This window comes from Barbatula barbatula, assembly GCF_947034865.1.
Source record: "Barbatula barbatula genome assembly, chromosome: 14".
NCBI classification, from domain to species: domain Eukaryota; kingdom Metazoa; phylum Chordata; class Actinopteri; order Cypriniformes; family Nemacheilidae; genus Barbatula; species Barbatula barbatula.
This window is the reverse complement of record NC_136777.1, coordinates 20,433,912-20,445,654: the sequence shown is the minus strand read 5'-3', so window position 1 is coordinate 20,445,654 and position 11,743 is coordinate 20,433,912. Positions and strand designations below refer to the sequence as shown.

At 38.4% G+C, this 11,743-nt stretch overlaps 2 protein-coding genes across 2 annotated transcripts; both read left to right on the top strand.

Annotated features, from left to right (window-relative positions):
* Positions 1-226: 226 nt before the first annotated feature.
* On the top strand, positions 227-5,040 carry LOC306903808 (voltage-gated potassium channel regulatory subunit KCNG3-like; the record flags this gene model as incomplete). Its single annotated transcript, XM_079473303.1, has 2 exons — positions 227-867; positions 3,503-5,040. The coding sequence occupies 2 exons, from the start codon at positions 227-229 to the stop codon at positions 4,146-4,148; spliced, it is 1,287 nt and encodes a 428-aa protein (XP_079329429.1). The 3' UTR covers positions 4,149-5,040.
* A 2,381-nt stretch (positions 5,041-7,421) lies between these two features.
* LOC306904004 (cytochrome c oxidase subunit 7A2-like, mitochondrial) lies at positions 7,422-10,466 on the top strand. The gene is made up of 3 exons (XM_079473601.1): positions 7,422-7,582; positions 8,302-8,436; positions 9,941-10,466. Exons 1-3 carry the CDS (start codon positions 7,511-7,513, stop codon positions 10,082-10,084), a joined length of 351 nt encoding a protein of 116 aa, XP_079329727.1. The 5' UTR covers positions 7,422-7,510; the 3' UTR covers positions 10,085-10,466.
* The last annotated feature ends 1,277 nt before the right edge of the window (positions 10,467-11,743 follow it).

Genomic DNA, 11,743 nt, shown 5'->3' with positions numbered 1-11,743 from the left:
GGAGCGCGACGCGTTGCAGTGGTTTTAGAGGTTTCATCCGAGCAGAACATGCCAAAAGAGATGCTGTTATCTCCTGCGGTTTCCCACGCCGCGCGGTGGATACTTGAAGCCGCCCTTGAAGAAAGGTGAAACGTCAACTTTCAATCGAATTCCAAGCGTGGAACCTGAAACGCATCATATTAAAAATGACTTCCTTCTGCACTTTATCTTTAAGGAGTTCGCAAAAATGAAGTTTGGTAAAAGCGTTTGTATCATAAACGTGGGTGGCACCAAGTACGCTTTTCCAAAGGACGTAATCAAGGATTTCCCTTTGAGGAGAGTGAGTCGTCTCCACAGTTGCGCCTCGGAAAGCGAAGTGCTGGAAGTGTGCGATGACTACGACCGAGAACGAAACGAGTTCTTTTTTGACAGACATTCAGAAGCGTTCGGATTCATCATGCTCTACGTGAAGTACGGAAAACTTCGCTTCGTCCCGCATATGTGTGAGCTGTCTTTTTATAACGAAATGATTTACTGGGGTTTGGAAAGCTCTCAATTGGAGTTCTGTTGCCAGCGGAGACTCGACGACCGCATGTCCGACACGTACACTCACTTTACCGAGGAAGACCACGATGAATTTAGGACGAGTGATGAGGTGTCAACCCGGGCGGACGCAAAGCGGGATTCAAAGTGGCTGGAGCGGATGCGCATTACTTTTGAGGAGCCCACCTCCTCTCTCGCCGCGCAAATATTGGCATCAGTATCAGTCATATTTGTCATCGTGTCTATGGTGTTACTTTGCGCGAGCACTCTTCCAGACTGGAAAACTGCCGATAGTAACACAGTAGAAGAGCACAGGTACACAGACTCTTTAGACAATCCATCCGGGTATGTATGTCTTTTTTTTCTTCCCTAAACCTGCTTTCATTTGCCTAACGTTATTCTGTATGAGATTTCCACAGTATACTGAACACCTTCTCGGGGACGTTTTTGTGGTGCAGCGGAACGGAACGTGTAGCTCTCCGGGAGCGCTTTTCAAAAGTTTTAAACGTTTACCTCCGTCTTCCGACACAAGGAAAACGCGTCAGTCAAAACAGCCCGTTCGTTTTCGAGAGACGATAAAATAAAATAAAAATATTGCAAAACATGCGCAGCGGAGGGCACGATAGTCCGTGTCGTCTCGTCCCTGTGCGTCTTATATAACATTTTAAATTGCTTTACAAAGCTGATGTTTTTGACTGGTGCCTCTTCCTATTTGCGATACGGCTTACACTATAAACACGACGTATGTAGGAAGTGTTCTGTTCCGTTCCGTCCATACACGCCCTTACCATTTAATTCAACACAAGAAAAGACACATTTACCAAAATATAGAATACATTATGTCTACCCATACTTGTCTACAGCCCTCTTCATCATGTGTATACTATGTCACATTTCCTAAATGTTTGTCTTTTTTCTTTCAGCATGAAAAGAAGTTAGTAAGTCTACTCAGCAAATAGCCTACTTGAGAATCTCGAAGTACAGTAAACAGAATTTACCCTGATTGTAGAAGAAGAATATATGTTATAAACGTTGTAAGGCGCACAAGTCAGGGAACGAGGGAATGCTGTCCCTGTCCAAGGTTCTGAAACGACATTGAGAAGTGTTATACTGTAGCTCAAATCACCGTGCAGTGGCAAAGTTTTTAATTTATTGAAAAATGTATTTCCATTAAGACCACTTCAGTAAAAACACTCACTGAAGTGGTCAAATAGAAATATAATTATTCAAAGCAAAGAAATTACATACTGCAATAAACACCTATACTGTTAGTTACCACCATGGTGCGCAATACCAATAGTACAACGTTTTAATATCTCTTTAACCTCTGTGTTTGTTTGTTTCATATTCATAACTGCAACGTGGAATGTTCTGAAGGTACTGGTACCTGAGGAGCAAACTCCCATTGTGTGTGTTTGTGTATAATGATGTAATATGTTTTTTTTAACAAACACACCGTCATCAATATAAATGTTTATTATGTCTTTAAAATAACGTTCAAACCATCCTTCCCCTGCCATGCTTTTATTTCAGTTCAATTCATCAGTAAAACATTGTTGAGGGAAAGGTTTACAAAATCATGCTGCTAGGCTTTTACTCCAGTGTTAAAATGGGGGTGTAAGACACATGAACAAAACTACAGCTGGAGATAAACGATACCATGTGAATTTGTTTTAAATGCAAAGAACAACAATATCCAACTTTCCCTCACCAAAATAAATTAAGAAGCATTACTGGCTGTTACATTATGAAATCTCTAAATGCTATCAACGTACACAGCTCACACGTTCTTATTCAGCATGTGTTGTCTTTATTTTTTATTTCAATGACTGGACTATGAACTGAAATAAATTGGATTTATCTTTTTTTTCTTGGCCAACCCTCTAAGACCCAGTAACACTAAACAAAGTGCCAAAACAGATAAATGCAGTCAACATTGACATATATCTTTAGTTCGCCACTGTACTGAGACAGAATCCAGTTAACATTGGCTCTGTGCAAATCACTAATGATTAGTGGCATTCTGCCAGCGTGTTTTCATCCATTTTCCTGGCTGGCTTTCCTCAGTCATCATTGGACTTTAACTGGAATACAATACTGTGATCAATACAATGGCATCACACAGCCAATGGTGTTGCTGGGCCTCACTGGATTCCAGTTGGCTGCATGATTTACGTAGTTTGGAAAATTTCAAAATGCTTTAAAAGGATAGTTCACACAAAATGGAATTCTGTCATCATTTACTCACCTTCAGATTGTTCCAAACCTTTATAAAATTTTATTTGTTTAGCTAAACACAAAGGAAGATATTTGTAAGAATGTCAGATCTCATCAAACAGATCTCATCCCCCATTGGCTCCGGTGGTATTTATTTGCCATAGCAGGGGAAATAAATATCTGTTTGGTTACTGACATTCTAAAAAATACCTTTCTTTGTGTTTAGCGAAACAAACATAAAATATACAGGTTTTGAACATTCTGAGAGTGAGTAAATGATGACAGAATTTCATTTTTGGGTGAAGAGTCCCTGTAAGAGTTCCCATTGAAAAACACACTGTGTGGATTCTAATTATATAGGTACATTTTTGAAAACAGCTCATTGTTGTTTCATTAATTCATCTTGAATTCAATGCCATTATTAAAGTTTCTCTCAAGCACAATTCTGTTATAGAAAGATTACTCTGTATTCAGCACTCATTCCTCGTGTCGGCTTTTGGTTAACCTTACTTTTTTGCCACCAAAAATTGTAGTTAGCTTTTCAATGAGAGCAAGTGGGAAAACTGATACATAAAAGCTCTCGACATCTTACCAAACTGCACGATGAAAGCTTTAAAATGGCTTTGAATTATCACAAAGTTCTGGAAAACACATTTACAAGGACAATTTAAATAATAAGGCTAATCTTTTTCTCTGAAATGGATGAAGATATTCACGTTAGTCTCAAATCTTCTTCTTTCCCTGTCACTGTGCATTTATCCAGAATCATTGAGGCGGTCTGCATTGGCTGGTTCACGGCGGAGTGCATCGTGCGCTTCATCGTATCACGGGACAAGTGCGAGTTTGTGCGCCGTCCACTCAACATCATAGACTTTCTGGCCATCACACCCTATTACATCTCCATCACCATGACGGTTCTCACGGGCGAAAACTCTCAGCTGCAGAGGGCCGGAATGACGTTGCGTGTGCTGCGCATGATGCGAATCTTTTGGGTCATCAAGCTAGCGCGACATTTTCTGGGCCTCCAGACTCTGGGGTTGACGTTAAGACGCTGCTACCGTGAGATGGTCATGCTTATGGTCTTTATATGCGTAGCCATGGCCATATTTGGGGCGTTGGCCCAACTGCTGGAGCACGGCCTGGATCTTGAGTCAGGGAACGAGGACTACGCTAGCATTCCTTCTGCCTGTTGGTGGGTTATTATCTCCATGACGACTGTCGGCTATGGAGACATGTACCCCATCACTGTGCCGGGACGTGTGCTTGGTGGCCTGTGTGTTGTGAGTGGTATAGTGTTGTTGGCGCTTCCGATCACCTTTATCTATCACAGCTTCGTGCAGTGCTACCAAGAACTCAAGTTCCGCTCCACTCGCTGCACCAGAAGCATCTCCACTGAGTTTCTCAACTGACTGAGGTCTGCTTGGACACCCTCTCTTAGGTTTGGAAATCTAAAATCTGACAGAGTCAAATCTTCCATCTGGTGGAGAAGTTCATAGTTTTTTGGTGCCATTACCTGAGGCATTCTCATCAGCCACAGTCATCTTCAGGACAGTGCTGCTGAGTTTCAGCTCAGTGTGTGCTGTATCTGTTACTCAAGGGGTTTGAGGATGCTACCATGGTGAAGGTAACAAAGAGGCCAGATGTCCTTGACAGGTACACACTGCTGGAGGGCAGCTTTCTAAAGAAGCCTTGAAAAGATAACACATATTCGCTCAACAACCTCTCACTCAAAGTCTACACGTATTATCCAGAACATGTGACATCCCGCCAAAGGATTAAGCTTGGAATGCCACTTAGGCAGCCCACAGTGTTGGCAAGCACACGGGAGAAAAATAATTAAATCATCATGTCATACAGGGACCTTTCTCTTTGATGCCATTTTTTATTATAAGCAGTGAAGTTTAAATTGGTTAAATATTTCTTAGCATTTAAAATGTCGGGGGCAACCTCAGTACTCTTTCCAGTTGAATTTGTTGTGTAGGGTGTTGTTGTTTAGAGTGACAGCAAACCACCAGAGATTGTGGGAGAGTAAAAGCAAGAGGGAAAAATAGAGATTTACAAGGATGAAGTGAGAGTTGTGTGGGCAGCTTACATAGATGGAGTAGATTGGAACATAACGGGTCATGGAGACAGAGTGCTGTCATGGAGAGTTGGGTGCTGTGGATGGCACCACGCAGAGCATGTAGAGTTCTCTCAGAAATCTCTACCTGTCAATGTCCTTTACTGCCCTGCCTGTATTCACAATGGAAAGAGAGAAGCCTTGACACATCTGCTGGGATTCACACAAACTCTCTGTAAGGTCAGAAGCTCGTTCATGATACAGCAACCTCAAGGCTTTTTATCCTTCCATGGAGTCACCCATGGCACCCATTTCTCCCCGACCCACTGCTGTCTCTACCTTGTTGTGGCTCTGATGTTCCTTAATGCTCTTATAGACAGATTGTATCATGAGAGGTCTCCAGGAATGTCATTAAAGGGTAACAACAGTGTTATGTGATACCTGATGTAAATACTGTTAACTTACTTATCAAACTTGAAGTCAACATGAACTCAAATAAACCCTTTATACTTTTCAAATGAATGTTAAATCTTTGGTGCATTTTATTTTCAATACAAAATGTTGCATCTTGCCTTTATAAGATCTTTCATCAAAATCTCACATGCTCAACAACTTTCTATTTGATTGACATCACAACCCTCTTATTTTATTTTATTTGTTTACATATTATGTACACCTTGTCACTTCAATTGTCACCATTCTACATGATATAAAACTATATAGGCCAAGTCTAAAGTCTTTTTACTTTAGTGTGATAAGTTTCCATAAGTCAATTTGGTTTATATTGAAGTTGAACTGCATATCTCCAAGTGTGATTCAGGACATAACAAATCTCTAAGTTTAAAATATTTTACTATTTATATAATAATTTACTATTTATTTTCTAGTGAGAACAACAGAACAGCAAAAACCATCAATGATACATGATTAAGCTGTAAGGACGTTTTATATTGTGTACAAAATGCTTTCCGATTACAATAATACAAATCGTTGTTTTTCATTTGATAGAAAAGAAAGCAAATTTTGGGCTTCAAATCTGAAATTCTGTTAAATAATTCAGGTCTTATTATTGCACACAAGGGTAGCTACCAGTTAAACAACCAAAGTAAAATCAGGTGTGGTAACTTGACAAGCTCATTAACCGAGCTCCCAGGTCAAATAAACTTTCTTCTTTTCCTAAATAAGTTTTTGTTCTGTTTCAAAACGATTCCCTGTATATCATCTCTGTTATAACAACATTCTCATTTATCATCATCTTTATATCATTCACAACAACAGTTTATTCATAATAATCAGCAGCCACTGACTTCAGCACAGACCTTTGTGAATTCATGATTGGCGGGTTGTGTGACTGGACGTAGACGTGTTCCATTTTGGGGAATACAGAGGGCCAAAATGTGTACGCCCAAAATGTGCAATGAATTCCCTCCTCATTAATTAAACCTGCTGAAGAGCTCATGACGGGAGGTGTTCTCAAGTGAGCTTTGAGATCACAAACTCTGCTGGCTCACACACAAATCACATACAACAACACCCAATAATTAATGTGAAAATTCAATTGAAAAGTGAAACACAGAAAAATACTGTAGGTCTAGGCTGCGAGTCATTGCCTCTCAGACTATTCCCACTGCTTCTTTTTATTTCTAACTTCATTAAACACGCTAAACAAGAGGGATCATATTTACTTTCCATAGTACGACATCAAAGTCATAATGAAGCTCAGGATGGCTAAAGGTCATGGCCATGATTTAAGATATCTCTTAAACAAATGGGTCTTTCAATTTGAATGTATTTATCTCCAGTCACTCTTAAGTTCTCAGTATTGAGGCAGTAAACCTACTAAGGAAATATTTATCTGATTTTTTTACTATACAAATTTTGTGACACGCTATCCTGACACTGTTAGATTTTATATGACACTGTGTTGCTCTCTTTGGATACGAATACATTTAAAGTATTTTCTGTTTAAATTAACATAAAGCAGTTGTTTTATTTTTATATGTTTATTATAATTTTATTTTATTTATTGCATTGCATTATGTGCATTATGATCATATGAATAAGCAACTATAATGGCTTGGGTTTATTAATACACATGGCTTAAGCTTTTGTAGGAATTTTTATAACCCAGAATGTATTGTAGAATTTATTTTAATTCCTGCTGTTTATTTAACTTTTGTTTTACAAGAATGTTATTAGCTTTCAATGTCTTTTTTAAATAGAAAGTTTATTTTGAATAAAGTAGAATATTGCATAACGTAAAGCGGGTCAATGTATTCAATGTATTCAATTCATGAATACATACAGACAAAAATAAAATAATAATGTAAACACTTGTTGTGGGTCGTTTTTTTATAATAAAAATGCACTGGGACTATGTTTGGGTACTATGGCTAAAAAACTAAAGACATTAACGTTAGCCATATTCACTGAAGTAAAATAACGTTTAAGCTCTAAGCGTATTGTAAATGCAACCACGCAGTATAATTAAACTAACGTCTAAATGTATAAGCTGTTCTTAAAAAAATGTGCTGATGTGGAATGAATACTGCACTTGCAACAAAACTTAACGGCGGGTTTGATATTTTCACTCAGGCACGAATTAGTCTACTACTTGTACGTCACTTCCGACGGGGTCCTCTTCTTACTCCGAAGCCCGGTGGTTGGACGTGATCCTGATCTGCACTGAAGCTTACAGTATTCTCATCTAAAATGTATTATAAAGTCAGCGGCTTCACGGGGAAATTAACGGGAGCGACACCGGCGTCGGCGTATAGTCCGCAGGTAGGACGTCATTGCGTTGTTCCTATTATAAAAAAGCGACATGACACAGTGACCTTCACAGGAAGAGCTGCTAGTGCAAGAACTCAGTCATTTCTAAATTCAATAAGTGCTGATAAATGTGACCAGGTACTTGTTGTCTCAATGTCACGGGTGCATTTTAAAAGCAATGTAGTCGGCCTTCGTTTGTTATTGTTAACTGAAAAAGATTGACGCCGAAGCTGTTTTTAGAATAAGCCCAGCTTTAGTAACGTTTTTTATATACATTTTATATCTCTCTATCCATCAGCTCTTTTGTTGACTTTTTTGAATCTACTGCTACAGTCAGTTCTTGTATAAATGAAGAATACCTGGTTGTTTGACGTTATGAGGAACGGTCTTGCCTGATTAAAAAGCGTATGTTAAGAAGACATTTCCAAACATCTCAATTTTGTTTAGTTACCTTGTCATTACTGGCCTTCAGTCCTCAACCATGACCTCTGATTCGTCTCCGCTTACACAAGGCATAGTTTACTCAAAGTGCAAATATTGACGTTATTTATTTACCCTCATGTAGCTCGATACCTGTTTTCTCATCTTTACACAGTTTGGGTCTACCCTTATTATTGCATATTGTTTGGGAACTGTTTCATTAACTGCATGTGTGACTATTTTAAACCCTAGCGTGATAAAGACAATGTCTCTTGTCTGCAGCACTGATGTCATTGTTTATGTTTTGACAGGGGCTGAAGCCTGCTGTCCCCTCTCAGTCCCCTCCCATGATCTTTGCCTTGCCAACCAAGGTGGTTTCAGAGGCAGGGCCAGCAGTCCACTACATGGGAACTAACAAAGTACCTGAGCTGCAGAAGATCTTCCAGGTATTACACAATAAGATTTAAATGCAGCGGTCAAGTGGTGAGCTGTTTATAGGGATATTTTTTCATTATTAATCGTCAAGCTGCTGCCAATAACACAATTTTTTTTTGTTAGACTCACCTTTATTGTGAGATAAAATGTATTGAAATGTATTTGATATTTGCATTAAAAAAATCCCAGAAATTGTACTTTGTTTTTATCACCCTTAGTGGTTTAAAGATACACTCAGCTCACGATTCGGTACATATCTTGATTCTTGGCATACGATACGATACGCATCTTGATATTTTTAACATAATTAAATAGAAATTCAAATAACATTTATTTTCAAAATATTAAAAAATACAACTTAATAAAGAATTTTAACATTTTAAGGCTTAACTGAAATTAGAATTAAGATCAATGTAAATTTTGACAGAACATTTTCATTTAGTTTTTGTCATAGTCTTTTGACTAAAATGCAGTTTAGTTTTAGTCATATTTTAGTCATCCCCATCCTTTCAGTATTTAGTCTAGTATTTAGTCAACGTAATCTACATAACATTTAGTCTACTTAAATTTATCTGGTTTAACTAATTTAATTGGTGTAATTACATGTTCAATACAAAGATTTAACTGTTTTGACATAATTTACTTTACCTTAGAATTAAATGAAACCAGGTCATTAACTTTATTTGGATAAATCCTTACTGGGTATGTATTGTTGCAACACAGAGAATATTAGACCATGAATGACACATAACAGTTCATTCAGTCTCGTTTTTACTCAATTGACTCGTTCGTTAAGTGAAGGGCGTATTCATTCTGTACATTCGACCCATGGAACGCTCTGAGAGAGCTAACACAAACGCTATTGGCTCATGTCTCTTTGAAGCTGCACTCTCTTTGCTTGAAACAGTAACGAATGAGAAATATCTTTCAAAAGACATATACATAAACTGTATAACATTTCTTAAATCATGGAAATCACATACTTTGTTTGATTTTTAACATGTCACTCAATATCTCAATGTACAGTACGACTCACTTCATCACTTCTCTAATTGGGACAGCGCCATTTTCTTTTGGCTTTCTTTATGTTGCATATGAGGTTATGCAGCAGCTCACGTTAGCAGATAAATTAGCATTGGGATATAAAAACGTTAGTGCTTGCCTTTGTAATGAATTTCGGGATGACTCGCCAGCAGTCACGCTTCCAGTTTGCTGTGTTTTACCAGCAATTGTGAAGGAAAATAAGACGCTTTGTAAACCACGTGGAGACACAGATTGTGTCTTTTGCTTCCCCCTCTCCCAGAGACTTTTTTTCTACCACATATGTGAGATAAGCACACGTATGTGTGCTGGCGCAGAGAAGGTAGCGTCTTGAGCTCTCAACAAATAGAATTAAACATCATATCGTATAATGTCCCCATCTCTGTACGATGTGCATCGTAACATTTTTGATTGCTAAATATCGTACTACGAAGTATGATTACACCCCTAATAATTCTCTATGATCTGTTTCAGAAAGCTGATGGAGCACCAGTACACCTGAAGCGTGGAGTCATGGACAAAATGCTCTATAGGACCACAATGGGCTTGACGATCGGTGGAACCCTCTACTGTTTAATGGCTCTCTACATTGCTGCCCAGCCCCGAAAATCACAGTGACCTGCTCTTTCTGTGTCCTGTGTAATTTAATACATAACATTTATGAGTAGCACTGAAGACATGGACTATTTTCATTCTGCTCATTTGATTACCGTTATGCTATTTCACATCCCTAAACAGCTTTTATTTATGAAAGCCACTTCCCACTGGTTTTAGTCATTTGTGTTCCAACGGTAATGTGATCATTCTACAGCCCAATCAACTGTTTGATAAACTCAATAGGAATGATGTTGAGGTGTTTCATGTATACACGCATATAAAGGTTGTTGAGATATTCTGAGATCTCTACATCCTGTCCTAATTCTTTAGCTTGTCCGATAGTAAATGACGTCCTTGCAATGTGTATTTAGGAGAATAAATATATTTTCTTTTTAAAAATTGCCTTCAGCCTTGAATTGTTACTGATTATGCTTGATGATATTAGTATGCTATTCTGAATCCAAGAATGAACATTAGCCTGTGGTCTTTGGCTCCGTGTTGCCATACAGGATATGAGTCTAATTAGGACTGTAATGAATACATAAAAGCATTTTTAAAAGCTTTATTTCATTGATTTTAGATTAGGTTCTTTAGAGCAGAGGATTGGCGTTCTGTTTGATAGCTGTCATTTCATAGGAATGTCTTACAATACAGCGCTTACGTAATGATTTCAACTTATTTCTGTGGCTTTAGAAAGTCAAAATAGCAGTGTTTTGTAAATAATACCTGGCTTATAATTGCCTCTCTTTTAAAAACGATTTTATAATGGGGAAACCTCCATTGACTTGCATCAATATATTGTTTTGAATTAAAAAAGTGGCAGTATTTTCTCAAACCGCAGGGAACAAAGACGTAGTATTTGCATGTGAATCATATGATGCTTGAAGCCCTTTTATAGACCCCATTACACACCACAGTGACTATGAGTGTGTCCAAAGGCTGAGCAATGCTGTTTTTGCCCCTCTGTTGGTTTTTGTGTGTGGCCGGCTAAAAACAAGACACAAGTTCGATCTCAGGACAATGATCGTGTCTTCACAGCAGCTCCAATGCATCATTTCATTTACACGAAGCTAAAACCTACAATAAATCACTGTTTAAAAATGCTTTAAATCACATCTCTTCCGTCAGCACCTGAGTTCTGACTTCTCTCTCTTTTCTATGCTTTCTACCCCCCCAAAAAAACCTTAGCTTTGTATACCGTGGTAGGCTACTGAGACCAATTTTACTGTGCTTATGCTTTTTGTTGTCCTTATGTTGTTCCGATTGCTTCCATTGTTTACCTAATTTTGGATAAAAGCATCTGCTAAATGTAAATGTTTGCAACAACTTGCATTCTAAATTAAGTTGAAATCTAAGAAAACAGGCAAGATTAATGTAGATGTTGTGGATAACCCATTTATAATATATTCACTCTCAAGACACATAAGACAGCCATCCCCTGGCCCTGTGCAAATAATGGTGTGATGAAGAGAGCTGGTGCTCAACATTGCTGCCACCTGCAGTGATTGAAGCCTGCTGGGTAATCACACATCTAAGCCTGCTGTGATGGGCCCATCTCTGCAGATCATGATTACTGCGGGATGGAGCACAATGCCCCGGTCACCAAGCCCTTTGTTGCCATTAGCTAGAAAGTCTGGGACTTCTAGACAACAGCGTCATTAGCGTTATTTATACCATCTT